The 20,985-nt window shown below is 45.7% G+C and overlaps 1 protein-coding gene across 4 annotated transcripts in view; it reads left to right on the forward strand.

Moving 5' to 3' along the window:
* URI1 (URI1 prefoldin like chaperone) overlaps positions 1 to 20,985 on the forward strand; it is a 211,737-nt gene that overhangs the window by 98,504 nt on the left and 92,248 nt on the right. For all 4 annotated transcript variants that reach the window (XM_030204398.1, XM_030204400.1, XM_030204397.1 and 1 more), the window contains one exon: positions 14,551 to 14,629. In XM_030204398.1, coding sequence (XP_030060258.1) covers positions 14,551 to 14,629 — 79 coding nt within the window. The remainder of the gene's footprint in view (positions 1 to 14,550; positions 14,630 to 20,985) is intronic.

Raw genomic sequence — 20,985 nt, forward strand, 5'->3', positions numbered from 1 at the left:
CTCCTCGTGGCATATGGCGTCGGAGGGCGAGGGCGCAAAGAGTCGCTCCCCGGATCGCTTGAGCGCTTCTAGAGGGGATGCGGGGGTCTTAAAGCCTGATTCGCACTTGTTGGGTGACAGTTTCGTGACCGATGAATGTCCCGGTCCTTCCTCCGGCGTGGCGGTTTTTCCCGCCATAAACGCCCATCCCCCGCTCCTCGCCTCCGCCATCTTGGCCGGCCACGCGGCTCGGACGGCTTCTTCTTGGGCCGCCCTTGAGGTTGGAGACATTAATGCCATGAACGCCCTTAATTTGGGCGACGGCACAAAAGCGGCTAAAGTTAAGCGCCGTTCTTCCCGCACGGCTCCTTCGCGGAGTGTCACGCCGGACGCCATTTTGGATGCGCAGCATGTCTCTCCCCCGCTCTTGCGAGCGCCGGTTGAGGGTGCGTCTAGGGCTGTAGCCCAGGCTGCGGAAGTGCACAGTCTGGGGGGTTTTTCCCCCGAGTTTGTTTTGCTGCTGCATCAGGCCTTCCTTATGCAAAACGCTGCCCCTGCTCCCTCGTCTGGTAAAGAGGTTGAGGTTCCCAGAGGTAAACGCCCTCGGGTTGATTCCCAGGCCTTGGAGGACTTTGTCTCCTCCGATGTAGATGAGGGCAGCGTATCTGAGTTCTCCCAACGGTCCTTTGCGGATTCCTTGGAGGAGACGGATCCCCGCTCGGATGGAGCGGATGACCCCTCTGCAGCGCGGCTTTTTAGCTCAGAGGATTTGCCCAACCTGTTGATACAGGCCATGGACACTTTGAAGATTTCCTCTCCGGAGGACGTCTCTCCCTCAGCCCCTGTTGGCTCTGCCATTATGCTGGGGACGAAGCGCCCGCCTAGAACCTTCCACGTGCATGATGTCATGCACACCTTAATTTCGGCTCAATGGGATGTCCCTGAAGCGAGCCTTAAAGTGGCTAGGGCTATGTCCCGCCTCTATCCTTTGACTGAAAGTGAACGTGAGGCCTATCTGTGGCCTACCGTGGATTCTTTAATCACTGCGGTGACTAAGAAAGTGGCGTTGCCGGTGGAAGGTGGCACGGCCCTAAAGGACGCCCAAGACAGAAGATTGGAGGCGGCCTTAAGGTCGTCCTTTGAGGCGGCTACTTTAAGTTTGCAGGCCTCAGTTTGCGGCTCCTATGTGGCCAGGGCGTGCCTGACTATGGTGCAGCGGGCTTCCCCCTCGGATCATTCCTTGAGGGCTGATTGGCCAGCCCTGGAATCGGGCTTAGCCTATTTGGCAGACTTGCTGTATGATGTCTTGAGGGCCTCAGCTAAAGGCATGGCTCAGACAATCTCTGCGCGGCGGTGGCTTTGGCTGAAACATTGGTCTGCTGACCACGCCTCTAAATCCCGCCTGGCTAGATTGCCTTTTAAAGGCAAGCTGCTCTTTGGGGTCGAGCTGGACAAAATCGTGACTGATCTCGGCACGTCTAAGGGCAAGAAGTTACCAGAGGTCAGGGCTCGGGCTAGTACTCGTCCCGGTACCTCCAGAGGACGGTTTCAGGAAGCCCGTCGGTACCGCCCGGGCAGGTCGGGTTCCTCTGCCCCCTCTTCCTTTAAGAGGAATTTCTCCCCCAAGCAGCATTCCTTTCGCAGAGACCGCCGTCCCGGAGGTGCTCCCTCCGGTCCTCCCCCAGGGTCTCGTGCCCAATGACGGGGCCTTGGTCCACGCCCCAGTGCAGATTGGAGGACTGCTGTCCTCGTTTCTGGGCGAGTGGACCACAATAACTTCAGACGCTTGGGTGCTGGAAGTCATCAGAGACGGCTACAAGCTAGAGTTCTGCCGACCCTTAAGAGACGGGTTTGTACTCTCTCCCTGCAAGTCTCCGGTCAAAGCTGTGGCAGTGCAGCAGACTTTGGACAATCTGATCCGCCTGGGTGCGGTCGTTCCGGTGCCAGAAAGTCAGCTTGGCAAGGGGCGTTACTCCATTTACTTTGTGGTACCAAAGAAAGGAGGTTCTGTCCGGCCTATCCTCGACCTCAAAGGGGTCAATCGGGCCTTGAAAGTGCGGCACTTTCGCATGGAGACTCTCCGCTCTGTTATAGCGGCAGTGAAGGCAGGAGAGTACCTGGCATCCTTGGACATCAAGGAAGCGTACTTGCATATTCCCATCTGGCCTCCTCATCAACGCTTTCTGCGTTTTGCAGTCCTGGGCCGACACTTCCAGTTCAGAGCCCTCCCGTTCAGGTTGGCTACTGCTCCGCGGACCTTTTCCAAAGTAATGGTGGTCATCGCGGCCTTCCTGCGAAAGGAAGGAGTACAAGTCCATCCTTATCTGGACGACTGGTTGATCCGAGCCCCCTCTTATGCAGAGTGCGGCAAAGCTGTGGACCGGGTAGTTGCTCTTTGAGCTCCCTGGGATGGATCATCAACTGGGAGAAAAGCCACCTGCGCCCGACTCAGTCCCTGGAGTATCTGGGAGTTCGATTCGACACCCAAGTGGGCAGAGTGTTCCTGCCAGACAATCGGATTGTCAAGCTTCAGGCTCAGGTGGACCAGTTCCTAGTAGCCTCTCCTCTTCGGGCTTGGGACTATGTGCAGCTGTTGGGCTCTATGACGGCCACGATGGAAGTAGTGCCCTGGGCCAGGGCTCATATGAGACCACTACAACAATCTCTGCTGCAGCGCTGGACTCCGATGTCGGAGGATTATGCTGTGCGCCTTCCCTTGGACCCAGCAGTGCGCAAGGCGCTGAGCTGGTGGATGCAGACAGACAAGTTGTCTGCGGGAATGCCTCTGGTGACCCCGGAGTGGATTGTCGTCACGACGGACGCCTCTTTGTCGGGCTGGGAGCCCACTGCTTGGGAGGACAGCGCAGGGGCTCTGGACTCCTGCAGAGGCAAAGTGGTCTATCAACCTCCTGGAACTCAGAGCCATTCGGTTGCGCTTTTGGAGTTCATTCCCGGTACTGGTGTTGAAGCCGGTACGGGTCCTGTCGGACAATGCCACGGCTGTGGCCTATGTCAACCGCCAGGGAGGTACCAAGAGCGCCCCTCTAGCCAAGGAGGCTATAAATCTATGCCAGTGGGCAGAAGCGAACCTGGAGCAGCTGTCAGCGGCCCACATTGCCGGAGTCATGAATGTCAAGGCGGACTTTCTCAGTCGCCATACCTTGGAGCCCGGAGAGTGGCAGCTATCTGCTCAGGCGTTCTTGGACATCACGAAGCGCTGGGGCCAGCCGAGCCTAGATCTGATGGCGTCATCGGCCAATTGCCAAGTGCCGCGCTTTTTCAGCAGAGGACGGGACCCTCGATCCCTGGGAGTAGATGCTCTTCTCCAACAGTGGCCGACTCAAGAGCTTCTCTATGTGTTCCCGCCCTGGCCCATGTTGGGCAGGGTGCTAGACCGAGTGGCAAAGCATCCCGGCAGGGTAATCCTGGTGGGTCCGGATTGGCCCAGACGTCCCTGGTATGCGGACTTGATCAGGCTCTCAGTCGACGATCCTCTGCGGCTGCCAGTGGAGCAGGGCCTGTTACATCAGGGTCCCGTGGTGATGGAGGATCCCTCCCCCTTTGGTCTTACGGCCTGGCTATTGAGCGGCAGCGTCTGAGAAAGAAGGGCTTCTCAGACAAGGTCATCGCCACTATGCTGAGAGCGAGGAAGCGCTCTACTTCTACTGCTTACGCCAGGGTTTGGCGTATATTTGCAGCGTGGTGTGAAGCAGGCTCACTTTCTCCCTTCACTGCTCCAATTTCTTCAGTGTTGGCGTTCCTGCAAGAAGGTCTGGAGAAAGGCCTGTCGCTCATTTCCCTTAAAGTCCAGGTAGCGGCTCTGGCTTGCTTCAGGGGCCGCCTGAAGGGTGCTTCCCTGGCTTCGCAGCCAGATGTGGTGCGCTTTCTCAAGGGAGTTAATCACCTGCGCCCTCCTCTGCACTCAGTGGTGCCTGCGTGGAATCTCAACCTGGTGCTAAGAGCATTGCAGAAGCCGCCTTTTGAACCCTTGTCGAGGGCATCTCTGAAAGACCTGACGTTGAAAGCAGTCTTTTTGGTGGCTATCACTTCAGCCAGAAGTGTTTCCGAGCTCCAGGCGCTCTCATGTCGAGAGCCCTTTCTGCAGTTCACTGAGGCAGGAGTGACTATTCGCACAGTGCCTTCCTTCCTGCCCAAGATTGTTTCTCGCTTCCATGTGAATCAGCAGCTCTGTCTCCCTTCCTTTCGTAGGGAGGACTACCCAGAGGAGTACTCTGCTCTTAAATATCTGGATGTGAGACGAGTCATCATCAGATACTTGGAAGTGACCAATGAGTTCCGGAATCGGATCATCTGTTTGTCCTGTTGCAGGTCCTCGTAAGGGTCTGCAGGCTGCTAAGCCTACAGTGGCAAGATGGGTCAAGGAAGCCATTGCAGCGGCTTATGTGGCCGCGGGGAAGGTGCCGCCTATCCAGCTGAAGGCTCACTCCACTAGAGCTCAGGCGGCCGCGATGGCAGAGGCCGGGTCCGTCTCCGTGGAAGAGGATATGCAAGGCGGCAACTTGGGCTTCGGCTCATACATTCTCCAGCATTACCGCTTGACCTGTGGCTGCACGGGCGGAGGCCCGGTTTGGAGCTTCAGTGTTGAGGTCAGGGATTTCAATGTCCCGCCCTGGGTGAGTACTGCTTTGGTACATCCCACCAGTCTATGGATTGATCAGCTTGATGATATGGAAGGTAAAATTATGTATCATACCTGATAATTTTCTTTCCATTAATCATAGCTGATCAATCCATAGCCCCTCCCAGATATCTGTACTGTTTTTATTCTGGTTGCATTTCAGGTTCAAGTTTAGTCTTCAGTTACTTCAGAAAGACTTCGTGTTCAAGTATTTTCACTTGGATTCTTCAAGAGTTGAGACGAGTTTGTGTTACAGTGAGCTGCTGCATTCCTCTCCCCTCCGTTTTACGGGGCTGGATTGAGATTTAAATTCTGCCGGCACTCCCTCCCGCTTCGTGCGGCTGTAGGGCAGCTTTGTACCCCTCCCGCTTCGGCGGTGTTAGGGTCAGTCAGCTCCTCCCGCGGTTGCGGTTGCAGGATAAGCCAGATCCCCCCGCATCGGCGGGTGTGGTGTCCCTCCCCCGCTCCGCGGGGATGAGCTGGACGGATTCCCCTCCCCCACTTGTGTGGGGATGAGCTGGGTTAATTCCCCTCCCCCGTTTCGGCGGTGGTGAGCTGGGCAGAGAGTCCCATCGTGGGTGTAATTCTCTAAGTGCTGAGTCCTGCGGATGGAGCTTTGATATCGACATACTGAGGAGTTTCCGGCAGCACATGACCACATATAGGGAGGCAAAAGTTTGCTCTCTATCTCCACCTGCTGGTAGATGGACACAACCCACCAGTCTATGGATTGATCAGCTATGATTAATGGAAAGAAAATTATCAGGTATGATACATAATTTTACCTTATTTGCCCCTTAATGCGATTTAAAGGGCACTAACACAGGTTCTCTTTCTCTAACACAGCGCAATTTAAGTCACCGTGAGTTACATAGTAATGAGATGCAAAACATGCAGATTGTAAAGCAGTTCATTACTGTGCAAATACTAGACCGTAGCTTGCGGTATGCACTCAGTGCACACTGTGAGTTCGTTGTATAGCCTGGAGTAATTTTACCACCCAGCAGCATTGGGCTGCTGGGCTGCCTGTTAAGGGGGGGGGGGGGGGGGCATCTTTAATCTGGAAGAGGTAGCTATTTGGCCTCCCAAGCAGTAAGCCACTCTATGCCCCCCCCACCCAAATCAAGCCCCCAACCAACCCACCTATTGGGAAGAGCCCCCCGGAAGTGGCCCCATCCAAGGTGCCCTCTCTGGCCTTACCTTTCTTAAATCCCTGTTGTCTAGTGGCTTGGGCAGGAGTGATCCCCCAGCTGTACAGAAGAGGGAAAAGTGCTTAGGCAAAATGTATAGTCCATCCTGACCGGGAGACACCAAGAAGACCAAGCAAACAGTGGCAAAGAGCAGTATGGTAGGAATTGAGTTTTATTGACTAGGTTGAAACCTGACGCGACCATGTTTCAGCAGTTGCCTGCATCAGTTGCACACCATCTGATATAAGTAAACAAATCAGATTGTATTCAGGTGTTTGACACCAATCTAAGGGCCCCTTTTACTAATCCGTGCTAGCGATTCCCAATGTGGCAATGCCGACAAAACCTGTTCACTTTGAATGGGCTTTATCAGCATTGCCTTGTGGAAATTGCTAGCACAGTTTGGTAAAAGAGGCCTTAAAATAGCAGTTGTGTACTCAGAATTACTAATATGTAATCACCCCAAACTTTGTGTAATGAAGGCCTTAAGATTGTTGTTGAACACCCAAATACAGAACATAAGGGTACCACAAGGATCAATACTGTCACTATTCTGATCACTATCTACCTCAAGCCACTAGCTGAGCTGATTCGGTCAATGGACACTCAGTTCTACATCTATGCGGATGATGTGCAGCTACTCATACCCATTGAACCTGACTTACCTACAGCCTTGAATAAACTGATTACCTTTCTAGCATCAATTCAAGAATGGGCTAAACACAACAAACTTTGCCTGAACCCAAGTAAAACCGAGCTTCTCTGGGTCCCTAACACAAGACCTGACATCAAAATCCATTCTGATTTCCCAAATCCAAGCAACCTTCAAGAGCTGCTTCTACTATTTGCGACATCTACGCTGCCTCTCTCTTTACATCGAGAAGGTACATAAGTACATAAGTAATGCCATACTGGGAAAAGACCAAGGGTCCATCGAGCCCAGCATCCTGTCCACGACAGCGGCCAATCCAGGCCAAGGGCACCTGGCAAGCTTCCCAAACGTACAAACATTCTATACATGTTATTCCTGGAATTGTGGATTTTTCCTAAGTCCATTTAGTAGCGGTTTATGGACTTGTCCTTTAGGAAACCATCCAACCCCTTTTTAAACTCTGCTAAGCTAACCGCCTTCACCACTTTCTCCGGCAGCGAATTCCAGAGTTTAATTACACGTTGGGTGAAGAAACATTTTCTCCGATGTGTTTTAAATTTACTACATTGTAACACAGTAACATAGTAGATGACGGCAGAAAAAGACCTGCATGGTCCATCCAGTCTGCCCAACAAGATAACTCATATTTGCTGCTTTTTGTGTATACCCTACTTTGATTTGTACCTGTGCTCTTCAGGGCACAGACTGTATAAGTCTGCCCCGCTCTATCCCCGCCTCCCAACCACCAGCCCCACCTCCCAACCACCTGCTCTGGCACAGACCGTATAAGTCTGCCCAGCACTATCCTCACCTCCCCAGCCCTGCCTCCCAACCCCGGCTCTGGCACAGACCGTACAGTCTGTCCAGCACTATCCCCGCCTCCCAACCACCAGTCCCGCTTCCCACCACCGGCTCTGGCACAGACCGTATAAGTCTGCCCAGCCCTATCCCCGCCTCCCAACCACCAGCCCCACCTCCCGATCTTGACTAGCTCCTGAGGATCCATCCCTTCGGCACAGGATTCCTTTATGCTTATCCCACGCATGTTTGAATTCCGTTACCGTTTTCATTTCCACCACCTCCCGCGGGAGGGCATTCCAAGCATCCACTACTCTCTCCGTGAAAAAATACTTCCTGACATTTTTCTTGAGTCTGCCCCCCTTCAATCTCATTTCATGTCCTCTTGTTCTACCACCTTCCCATCTCCGGAAAAGATTCATTTGCGGATTAATACCTTTCAAATATTTGAACGTCTGTATCATATCACCCCTGTTTCTCCTTTCCTCCAGAGTATACATGTTTAGTTCAGCAAGTCTCTCCTCATACGTCTTGTAACGCAAATCCCATACCATTCTCGTAGCTTTTCTTTGCACCGCTTCAATTCTTTTTACATTCTTAACAAGATACGGCCTCCAAAACTGAACACAATACTCCAGGTGGGGCCTCACCAACGACTTATACAGGGGCATCAACACCCCCTTTCTTCTGCTGGTCACACCTCTCTTTATACAGCCTAACACCTTCTAGCTACTGCCCACCGCCTTGTCACACTGTTTCGTCGCCTTCAAATCCTCAGATACTATCACCCCAAGATCCCTCTCTCTGCCCGTTCCTATCAGACTCTCCCCGCCTAACACATACGTCTCCCATGGATTTCTACTTCCTAAGTGCATCACTTTGCATTTCTTCGCATTGAATTTTAATTGCCAAACCTTAGACCATTCTTCTAGCTTCCGTATGTCCTTTTTCATGTTTTCCACTCCCTCCGGGGTGTCCACTCTGTTACAGATCTTAGTATCATCCGCAAATAGGCAAACTTTACCTTCTAACCCTTCGGCAATGTCACTCACAAATATATTGAACAGAATCGGCCCCAGCACTGATCCTTGAGGCACTCCACTACTTACCTTTCGCTCCTCCGAGCGAATTCCATTCACCACCACCCTCTGGCGTCTGTCCGTCAACTAGTTCCTAATCCAGTTCACCACTTCGGGTCCTATCTTCAGCCCATCCAGTTTATTTAAGAGCCTCCTGTGGGGAACCGTGTCAAAAGCTTTGCTAAAATCTAAGTAGATTATGTCCATAGCTCGTCCCTGATTCAGTTCTCCTGTCACCCAATCAAAGAACTCAATGAGGTTCGTTTGGCACGATTTCCCTTTGGTAAATCCATGCTGTCTCGGATCTTGCAACTTATTGGCTTCCAGGAAATTCACTATCCTTTCCTTCAGCATCGCCTCCATTACTTTTCCAATAACCGAAGTGAGGCTTACCGGCCTGTAGTTTCCAGCTTCTTCCCTATCACCACTTTTGTGAAGTGGGACCACATCCGCCGATCTCCAATCCCTCGGAACCTCTCCCGTCTCCAAGGATTTATTAAACAAATCTTTAAGAGGACCCGCCAGAACCTCTCTGAGCTCCCTCATTATCCTAGGGTGGATCCCATCCGGCCCCATGGCTTTGTCCACCTTTAGCTTTTCAGGTTGTTCATATACACTCTCTTCCGTGAACGGTGCTCTATCCACTTCAATCTCATTTGTACTTTTGCAGTCCATCGCGGTCCTTCTCCAGGATTTTCTTCTGTGAAAACAGAACAGAAGTATCTATTTAGCAAATTTGCTTTTTCTTCATCATTATCCACAAAGCGGTTCGCAGTTTCATCGCATGCCCCCTAGTCCTAGTATTTTTGGAAAGCGTGAACAGACGCTTCACATCCACCTGTTCCACTCCACTCATTATTTTATATACCTCTATCATGTCTCCCCTCAGCCGTCTCTTCTCCAAGCAGAATAGCCCTAGCCTCCTTAATCTTTCTTCATAGGGAAGTCGTCCCATCCCCGCTATCATTTTAGTCGCCATTTCTCTGCACCTTTTCCAATTCTACTATATCTTTCTTGAGATGTGGCGACCAGAATTGAACACAATACTCAAGGTGACACCTGTTTTCCATACCTTTCCTAATAATACCCAACATTCTATTCGCTTTCCGAGCCGCAGCAGCACACTGAGCAGAAGGTTTCAGTGTATTATCGACGACGACACCCAGATCCCTTTCTTGGTCCGTAACTCCTAACGTGGAACCTTGCATGACGTAGCTATAATTGGGTTCTTTTTTCCCACATGCATCACCTTGCACTTGCTCACATTAAACGTCATCTGCCATTTAGCCGCCCAGTCTCCCAGTCTCGTAAGGTCCTCTTGTAATTTTTCACAATCCTGTCGCGATTTAACAACTTTGAATAACTTTGTGTCATCAGCAAATTTAATTACCTCGCTAGTTTCTCCCATCTCTAAATCATTTATAAATATATTAAAAAGCAGCGGTCCTAGCACAGACACCTGAGGAACCCCACTAACTACCCTTCTCCATTGTGAATACTGCCCATTTAACCCCACTCTCTGTTTCCTATCCTTCAACCAGTTTTTAATCCACAATAGGACATTTCCTCCTATCCCATGACCCTCCAATTTCCTCTGTAGCCTTTCATGAGGTACCTTGTCAAACGCCTTTTGGAAATCCAGATACACAATATCAACCAGTTCCCCTTTGTCCACATGTTTGTTTACTCCTTCAAAGAATTGAAGTAAATTGGTCAGGCAAGATTTCCCCACACAAAAGCCGTGCTGACTCGGTCTCAGTAATACATGCCCTCGGATGTGCTCTGTAATTTTGTTTTTAATAACCTCTACCATTTTCCCAGTTGTGCACCCCATGATAACATCAAAACTGGATTACTGCAATGCACTGTACAATGCTCTGACAAGGGTCTGTACCAGGTCCAGTTGATTTAGAATGCAGCAGCAAGACTCATAGAAGGTTGCAAGCAACGTGACCACATCACACCATTTTTGTAAAAACTTTAATGGCTACCAGTATAATACAGGGCTAAATTTAAAACTCTATGTGTGATCTTCAAGGCCCTGAAAGGAAATGACCCTGAGTACATGAAAAATAGGATGATCCTCCACACACACACAAGACTACCTGTACTACACACACATGTATAACTTTCTTTAAATCAATTACCTTACTTTCTAACTCTTCTTACTTTCTTACCTTCTTATATGTTACTTCTTTGCTTTACCCTTCACTATCAATTATAATGCTCTATTATGTATTGTGTTGACATTGTAAGTAGTATACCTTGTTAATTCCTTCAAAAAGGCGGTAAATAAATCCTAATCCTACTATATAATGAACTGTGACCGACGTGCCACGCATGCGCAGAACAGGTCTCTCCCGAGCCACCCAGCGATTCTCTTCTCTCCCCTGCCCCCCCTCCAGCCACGCAGCGATTCTCCTCGCTCCCCTGATTACCTCCGTCGAAGCAGCCGCGGCATTGAAAGTCCTGCCTGTCTCCAACCTTCCCTTCGAGTTTGTTTCCTCAGAGTCCCGCCTTCTGATGTCATTTCCTCTTTGGCGAGGCCGGGACTAAGGGAACAAACTCGAAGGGAAGGCTAGAGACGGGCAGGGCTTTCAATAACACGGCCGCTTCGATGGAGGTAATCAGGGGAGTGAGGAGAATCGCTGGGTGGCTGGAGGGGGGGGGCTGGGGAGAGAGGAGAATCGCTGGGTGGCTGGAGGGAGGGGGCAGGGGAGAGAGGAGAATCGCTGGGTGGCTGGAGGGGGGCAGGGGAGAGAGGAGAATCACACACACTGTCTCTCACAGACACACTCGCACCCAGTCTCACTCTCTCTCTGTCACACACACACACTCGCACATTCAGTCTCTCTTTCTCACACAGTCACTCTCACACACACTCTTTCAAACATACACACTCCAAGGAAAACCTTGCTAGCGCGCGTTTCATTTGTGTCAGAAACAGGCCTTTTTTACTAGTAAATAAATAAGAAGAAGAGTAGCCATACTGGGTGAGACCAATTGTCCATCTAGCCCAGTATCCTGTTTCCAGCAGTGGCCAAGCCAGGTCACAAGTACCTGGCAGAAACCCAAATATAGTCTGGAGGGTGATTTACTTACATCAGATGGTGTATCGCTGATGCAGACATCTGCTGAAAAAAACTTATTTTCTGCCATACTGGTCTTTGCTGCTTTTTGCTGGCCTCTTCAGTGACTCCTGACAAGGCTGAATTCTACATTCGCCATGATCTACTCTTGCCGATGCCACCATTCAAAATGGTGCTGGCGACCCCTAGCAGTAGTATCATGAGACGGTCAATAGGGGTCACTTGCACCATTTTGAATGATAGCATTGCCAAGAGCAGGAGTGATTAGGGATGAATCCTGCCCAAACCACTAAACACCAGCGATTCTATGATGAGAGGGCCTGGGGGGGGGGGGGGGGGGGGGGGGGGGCATTGTGATTAATACATTACATTACATTTGGGATTTATATCCCTTTTCAGTTCTAAGCGGCTTACAAACATGTTAAATCAGACATTCTTCTGAGAATTACTACAGCAAAAATTGATTGTATTAATTTTTCTTGAATAAGAAAGTTTTTATCTTTTTTTCGAAACATGAGATATGATTGTGAAGGAGAAAACGATCTACCAATGTCTTTTCAGAGTCTGGCTGCTTGTGGAGTGGCTTCTAGCAGGGGTGAGGAGGCTTCTGGGGGGCCCTTCCCGGTAGGGGGGGGGAACTTGGAGATTTCATTTTTGGGGGGAAGGGTGCTTTGATTTGGAGGGTCCTAGAAGTGCTTATGGTTTGGGGGAGGTGCTCTAGCCATATTTTACAGTTAAAGATGCTGGCCCCTTTAAGAGATGCCAGTCTTCATCAGGCCACGGCTTGGTGGCCCAGTGCTGCCAAGTCTCTTGAATATCACTGCTAGTAAAGTGGCTCAGAAGCAGCCTTATTCATGTACCTCGGGAGTCAGCAATTTGTGATACTAGGTACTGCAGGTTGGTGGCTCAAGTGATAAATCAAGGTGCAGTAAAAGCCCTCTTTTACCACACCTTGAAAACAACCTCCCCCCTTAATCTGTATATTTAGATAATTGGCTGTGTTGAATATGCTTTCTGAGCAGTGACACTATCTGGATAGGTTTAGGACTGCTATTGAGTAGACCAAAATGCTATCAGAATAGTTTAGCCAGATAGCGGCTGAATATCGCTTCTATCTGGATAAGCCCCAGTACTGCCTCAGTGCCTCACCAAACACAGCCACTTTTAATTCATACAGATGTTAAAACAAAACAAAACAAAAAAACAGAACAAAAAAGCCTCTATGGAATTACCTTTGTGGCTTCTAAAACTTTTGATCAGTGCCTAAGTTTTAAAAAAAAATAAAAACAAATCCACACCTTGACAGCATTTTTTTTCTTTTTCCTTCTTTTCTGCCAAGTATTTAAAATATTTGAAAGCTCATGCCACTTAGCTACTTCAGCTGTTATTTATCTATCTTTTTCCTGGCATTGAGCTTTTATGTTTAAAGCTTGAATGGAACAGCCAATGACTGGTCTTAGGAAACTAGATTTATAATACCTTTTATGAACTGCCCCTCCCCGAAAAAAAATACCTTCCAAAGATGAAAATGAAAAATAAAATATTAAGATGGGGGGGGGGGGGGGGGGGGGGAAGAAGCAATAAGGCTGAAAAGAACAAAATTGAGTCATTAAAAACAGCAAATTGATATTTTAAGCAACCTAACAAGACTACAAAATTCCTCTTTCTGCATATATCTTTGTCTTTTTTTTTTTTTTAATGAAAACACATTGAAGTAAATGAGTAAATAAAGACAATCTTGGAGTGAAAGTAGCTGGCTGACCTGAAGGTGGCATATTTTATTGACCGTTCTGACAGATTTTATTACCCTTACATTGAAAAAATTTCCCTCAGAAGTGTACTGTGTTCCTGTACAAACTTCTATTTAAGTTTCTACTGTATTCACCACATTATTTGGTACTTGTTTACACCCTCATTCACCAGCAGAGGGGGACATGGAACAGCTTCCTCCATTCTATGCTCCAGGTTGTTCACTGTTTCTCACAAAAAGAGTATTTGGTGAGCATTTTCTTTCCCTGTAATGTTTTTTAAAATTCTTTTTGTTACACTCCTGTTGTGTTCTTCATTTTTGGTGTCTTTGCTGTTCCTGCTTACTAGAGACTCAAGACAGTTTTTAGTGGAACTGGCATCCTATCCATTTCTGATCTTTGTTGCTTTTAGACATCTGGCTCCTTCATTACAGCAACTGCCTGTCTTGCCTAACAACTCAAAAGAATCTATAGTTGAGAAGCACCAGTTTGCACTTTTGTGCCAAGGAACAGAAATGAAGGATAGTTTCAGAGCTTTCCACTAGAAGTGTATGTTTTTAGGGTTTTAATCAGTTTCTTTAGAAAAACATTTGTATTGCACGTTTTTGTTTGTGAGTCAGTGGGGCTGGCTTTATCATAAGAGGAAATGGTTCTGACTGCCTTTTGTTTGTTCTGTATGTTGCTAAACTTCTGCTCCAGGCTATCAGAACCAAACACTCAGAAAGTAACGGGCAGGAAAATGTTTGTTTAGTCTCTTATTTTAGCATTATAGAGGCACTAGGTTTGCATCTGATAGACTTGTCTCTTCAGATGCCTCTAAGATCACTGACTTAAGTTAGAATTGCTGTTTGAGGACATTTTTATGTGGCAGCAGCTCATAACAGGCAGTGGTGTGTAGTAAACACAGCGGATTCCAAATTTTGTTCTGAAATTCTGGATTATAGGATTTAGATCTAAGAAGGGATTTAATTTCTTTTGGTTATCAGTTACCTTTATTGATATTGGGATAATCCAGAGTTTATTTGTTCAGATATAAGCATGCTATTCTTCTCCTCTTTGCAACACCACTGCCCTTTCCATATCTTTTCTATCAGACTTCAATGTTAAAACTTGACACTGTCGTTATGAAGCAGACCTCCCTGGAAGGTGGGTGTTCATCAAAGATATTTTTCTGATATCATTATTACTATTATTTCAGTTAGGCTAAATATCGCAGTATATTTCTTAAGCAGTAGCTGACATCTGCTGTATGGCATAGTGCTCTGCTTTTCACTTGAGGCAAACTTTTTAAATGAGGTAATTCAATGTCTTGGAGCTATATTTTAAATGTAAGATTTTTTTTTTCTTACATTATATTAAATTGTGTTTCTTAACAGGAAGAAGGTTGAGAATGATTATGAGGTGCTTCAGAAGCGGCTCAGTACGTTGCCTGATAAACTGTCTTATGACATTATGGTACGTGCCATATATTTCACTGAAAATAATGCACTTCTTTGTCCTAGGTAATCCGCACCACAGGTTATTCTGCTATCTGTTAGGCATATTAGTCAGACTTGCTATGTAATACTTTGTAGTAGCAATACATTAATTAGGGTAATCGTTAAGGTTCTTCTGCTTCCTTCAGATTCTAATAAATTGTCATGTTTATGACTGGAGAACTAATGATATAAATGCTAACAAAAAAATCATTAGGTATGCAAAGCTATTACTGTATGGAAGATTGTACTTTGAACTGAAATATGGTACTTTATCATCTGCTGTTCATCAGAGAAGGAGCAGGTCATATTATTTTCCGATTCACAGAATTAAACTCATGAACATTGATTTTAATATAAAAAGGGTGCTGCTAATTTTTGTTTTAATGATCTTTACATCGACTTACTGATGTATACTTATAACCTCAATCTTTTAAAGCACATCCTTTTCTCGCCATTTGGACTTCAATCCTGGTTTCCTATATTTACCAGGGATATAGTTAACCTAAGAGAACATAAGTCTCTTTGTTATTTGTTATCCTTATTATGTTATTAGTTATTACAGATTCTTTTAGTTTGCATTAATACTTGAATTTCAAAATACAGGTTTGTAAATCTTTTGCTGAAATACTGAGCGCAGCAGATGGAGAGGATAATGAAATTTTTAAATTACTTCTGCTACTGTTGTTATTATTATGACAAATAAATCCCATCATAAACCTATTATTTTAAAACTTGGGCCAGTCTGTCAAGGTTTGTACCTCTGTAACTCTGTCCATGCACATATCTTTTCGGTGGTTTTTTCCTCTGTCTGCACTGGGGCTACCAAAATAGTGTCAGTGTCTAGGCCCCCCCCCCCCCCCCAAAAAAAAAAACAAAAACAAACATCTTGCTATACAATTGCTACCACACCCACCCACATTCACTACTTGATTCCTGATGTATACAGGTGTGAGTATTAAAGTAGAGTTTTAAAAGGAACTAGTTATAGTTAGTAAGTCCCTCAACATGATTTTATTTTGTAACTATCTGAGGCCCATATTTTTGTTGCAGACTGGGCATAAAATGGGCAGCTTGTGACTGTTTTTGTCACATTCCTCTCTTCTCTCTCTAGACTGCCAAATTCAGTACAAGAACAAGCCATTTCTTGGAAATGAAGGCCACATAGAGTGAGGAGCACTTTGCTCTCAAGCAAAATACCTATGCTTTTCAGCTGGCTGCCCTCTATGAAATGAGCTAAGCAATCTTAGATTCACTTCCCCCTGCTCATTCCTGCCAGAATCTGAGCTAGTCTGAATCTAGTGTATTATTTTGAGCTCACCATCTTTTTTCCTAGAGAGGCCACTACTGGCATGGCTACACCCAACTCAAGTCACGTGGCTTCCTGGATTCCTCCATATAGCGTAAACTACCTGTTTATATGTCTGCATGATACAACCACAGCTGTAGAAATTTCCACTTCCTCTAGCCGAGCAACTTGCTTGGAAGGGAGTCTGTCCCTTTATTGATAAAGGGGGCAATGTTTTACCTTACGTCCAAATCTACTCTTTGACTCAGATATCCTACCCCATCTGTAACCAATAGAAATAAAACTCATTACAAAACGTTTCAATAACCAAAACACTTTTTTTTTGCTACAACACAGTGTTCTTAATGTACTCACTGAACCTGCTATAAATTGGTCAGGGTAGGAATTTGGGAATAAGAGTCCACAGCACTAAGGGGCCCTTTTACTAAGCTGTGTTAGGTGCTAACACGCGATGCACTGAAGAGTTCTGTGGTAGTTTAGCTATGTGCGCATGCTAACCATGCGATAAATATAATCTTTTTTTTTTTTTTTTTTTTGAGGGGGCATGTCAAGGGAGGAGGGTGAGCATTCCTGAGCTAACCAGTTAGCACATCTGCATTGCCCTTATGGTCTACAAAGTAGGTGGCAACAAGTGCATTTGTGGTAATAAAAAAAAATGGCAATATTAGCACACGGCCATTAATGAAAATCAAGGTTTTTAAAAACACACTTTCTCTTCAAGTCATGCTTACTCACCATAATATGCATCAAAGAGACATGCACAGTCTCATGCATTGGGAAATCTGCAAAGCATTGTAGTTGTATCTCCAGTTTGGCTCACATGTCTTTGGTGAGATTTAGAGCATGTGACTGGCACTCTTTACCAGTCATTATTTGATGATGTATCCTGCGAGGGCTTCAAATTCTTGCCACATACCGGCAAATTATTGCAGCCCAATTCTTCGGTGCCTTTCTACCTTCTTACATTCGCAACAGTAATTAGTAAACAAAGTATAATAATGATAATTCACTGATTGTAAATACCGAGTCACTTCATCTAATCTTTTGCAATGCTGCTCTTGCCAAGTCCTGGTGTTTTGCATTTTACAATTGGCCCACAAGATCTCTTTCTGGATACGTGCTTTGCGCAAGACTTGTTATTTTACAGTGTATTCATGGAAACATGCCATACTGTCACATGGAGCAGTATCCTTGTGCAGGCCCAAACTTTATTGACCTTTTCCAACTTAACAGTCCGGTGTACTGTGGCCTTTGTATCAGATCCATTTTCAAGCAGCAGGAAATTGTAAATTTTGGTTACTACTTGCACACAATCCTTATATTGCTCTGTCTCTTGAATTCCTTTAAACCTTAGGTTGCACCTCTGGGATATATTTTCAAGATCTTCCAACATGTTTACTGTGTCTTGATGTACCTTTCGGCTCTGTTGTTTATCCGATTGTGGTCTCTTCACTTGTCCCCAGGCGAAAATTCCAGAGGAGAGGGATCATCAAAGGACAGTTTGACTAGGTCTAAGAATCCAGTCCTGTATATACAGAGCAATCTAGTGGGATAGAAATTGTAGTTCCCAGGTGTAATAAATCGTATGCGTAATAGTGAAACTAGTCACAGGCAACCAGCATTCCTTCAAGAGTGGCATGTATGTAGTTTTCACAAGTAGGATAGTACTTAGCACCCATCCTAAATTTCTACCTAAGATAGTATCAGAATTTCACAGCAACCAGTCAGTAGTTCTGCCATTGCCACTGAGCAAAATCTAATGTGGTCCCATATCTCCAGTAAATATTTGGGGATTAATTTTTACACAGGTATTATGGAAACAGTGGATAATAGTTTCAAAGGCATTGCAAAAGGTTAAAGATATAGGGCATAGGTGGTTTCTACTTCACTGTTTTTGGTGGGGAAAACTGGAAACAATAAAAATGTTAATTTCAAAGATCAATTACATTGGTGTTTTGTTCTCTGCCTTCTATATTTGTATCATAACACTTTCATATTCTGTCAGGATGTACTGTTGATAATACGCTTATCTGTTATAAATAAAACAAAGTTTATGGCAACCGGTTCCCATATATTTGGCAGTGGGTATGGCTGTACTTCTGTACGTTAATAAGAACCCTGTTCGTAGAGACACCTGTTATGTGTTTAAAAGATTTAGTTAAAAAAATGGAGGATCTTTGTCATCTCACCTTCTACATTTCTTTAGGGTTCAGTCCTTGGATTAAAATTAACCCTAGCATCTACTGGCAGTGTCGGGATGCTAAAGGAATTTGGCTTCTTAGTCAGATTTAGTTGATGGAACAAAGTTGAAATGTTCTGCAACTATAAAATTGCAACACATCCTACCATCACATCACTACTTCAGATGGATAAAATTAAATCACTGCATAGAAGAAATCATTGCCAACAACAGATAGTGCTCAAATGCCATCTCTCTTAAGGTTTGTTATATTGAGACTATCACAGCTTTGTCAGTAGAACTTTGGGAACACAGACTTTAACCTCTACTAACTATATTAAGTCACTGTACTTTGTTCATCATTGTGTGCTATGGTCTCTTCATAAAATGTATAGAGCTGATCTTTCCATCTGTTGGGCACGTAATTGGTATATTGGCACACACTCTTTATTGTTCACATCTATTCTTTTTGGACAGAAGTTTAGACACTGATCAAAAATATCTTACAGCTGTCTATGGTCCACTCCTTTGCTGTCAAGCATACTATAAGGGTCACTTTTGGAATCTCATGCCTAGCTTTTAGATATTCTTTTGTCCAGAGCAATGAAGGATATTCTTTAATATTGGAAAACCGGACACATTTTAAATGTGCACTTCTGGCAGAAGGCGGTGTTGCAGTCTGAAAAACTTGAAATGGCAGTAGCAGATAGAACTGATACTGTCAGGTACCTGCAACATATTTGGAAACCAATATAAAACTTTCTAGATAGAATTGTTACAAAAAAATAATATGGAAGTTTAAGTTCTGAACGATTTTGAATCTTATAGCTGAGTTTATTGTAGCAATGCCCTTTGAAGTTATCGTGTGTTAGAACATTTATTACAGTTTTATGTACACAAATACATTCTGTGCACTTTTTTCAAGCAATATTAATAAAGGCCTTTGGAAATGCAAAAAAAAAAATCTGCCAAACTTCTGCTTGAAACCTATTCTCGCCAAGGATAAAAGTCTCTTCATACTTGGAGTGACAATATATTCTCAAGTCGTTCTTTTTATAAAGAACAGAACATGACCAGAAGTCAACAGAGCTTTTTATAGTGTCTGACCTGAACAACCTGGGTATCATCATTTCTGGTCATTAGGATATATTGACTTTTATTATAATGAGGTGAGCCTCTGAATTCAAGGTAAAGTAGATCAGGGCTATGGTAATACTATTAGCCCATTTAAAGATCAGTCTCTTTAGATTAAAGCTATTAAGCAGCATCTTGGTCTTTGCAAACTTTTACATCTCACTACTGCCTGAGTCATGCATCAGAAAGGACCTACCTTTGAACAGGCAGCAATGAAAAATCTTTGCGTAGCTGCTTCAACTCTCACATTCCAGAGGATGATACCGATTATTCATAAGTTGACCTTAACAGTGATTACTGACTCACTCCAAAGCAGGAATGAACATCTAGGATCCCTAAGTAACCCTCAACGAGGGAGTCTCCACTTGGGCTGATTTCATCCCATTTGTTGACAAAGAAAGCAAATTAGCTTACCTGTAACGGGTTCTCTGTAGGGAGCAAGATAAATCAGAGACACGATTCTTCCCACCTCTTTGAGAATTGAAACTAAGCTACAGAGAACTGAGGTACCAGTGCAGGGTATCAATGCATGGGAACAGGTACACACGCCTGGAAACCTTTCCTAGTTCTGAGCTCTGAGAAGACTACTCTTTCTGAGTGCTGTTGGATGACATCACCTACTTGAGTTCTTAATTTATCCTGCCATATGTGGAGGACTCCTGATACAAGTAAGCAATTGCATTGTATTTTATTTATTTATTTATTAGGATTTATTTACCGCCTGTTTGAAGGAATTCACTCAAAACAGTGTGGTTCTTCATTATAAACCCCATTCTCCGAGGACAAGCAGGCTGCTTGTTCTCACATGTGGGTCGACGTCTGCATCGGCCCAGGATTCGGACGGCATTTTGCAAGCAAAATATAAAAAAAACTTTGCCAGAATGCAGACAACTTCCCGCCCGTGGCGCAAGCGTGCTTCTTCAGTTTTTCTTTCTCTGCGTTGAAGTGCGGCAGCTTTCGTTTCTGCTCCTCTTCAGGCCCAGGAAGAGTCTTCACTGTCTGCGATTTGTTCGCTAACATTATTTTTTTCTTTAAAGATTTAAAAAAAAAAAAATTAGGTTCTCGTAGTTTCAGTTTAGCTTTTTCCCCACTTTAAGTTTTCTTTCTTTTTCGTCGTGGCTGGCCTTTAGGCCGCGCAGTCGGGTATTCCCCTTTTCCTTTTGTGCCTTTTTCTGTATTTTAGGCACAATCGCGTTTTTTGATCTTGCCGAAGCCGTTTTGCCTTCCATGTTATCGAAGACACCCAGCGGCTTCAAGCGGTGCAACTGGACGATCTCAGGTACCGATAGCCACACTTGGTGTATCCAGTGCCTTGGGCCTGACCATAGCCCAGCCGCTTATAGTCTGTGTCTTCATATGAAGAAACAGACCCAAGCGTCTCAAGAAGCCCAATGAGAAAAACCTTTTGGGGCTCAGTCCGGTCCATGGGCATCGGTACAGAGGTCGTCTGTGTCGACGTCGAAGGGAGCATCGACGTCGGGAAGAGAGGTAATGGCTACTGTGAGACCAACTCGTGCTGGGAGCAGTGAGGCATCAAGTGGGTCTCCACCTGCCTCGAGGCCTCCTGTTATGCAGGCCCCCCGGGACCGACCTTCGTCGGAGCAAGCCCCGAGGAGATGTGAGGATTCCACGTCCTCTTCATCATTACCGAGGAGTCTCGATGATGGGCGTCGAGCGAAGGTGAAGAAGCAACGTCATTGTTCTCCTTCAATGC

The sequence above is a fragment of the Microcaecilia unicolor genome, chromosome 5 (genome assembly GCF_901765095.1).
Source record: "Microcaecilia unicolor chromosome 5, aMicUni1.1, whole genome shotgun sequence".
Classification (NCBI taxonomy): domain Eukaryota; kingdom Metazoa; phylum Chordata; class Amphibia; order Gymnophiona; family Siphonopidae; genus Microcaecilia; species Microcaecilia unicolor.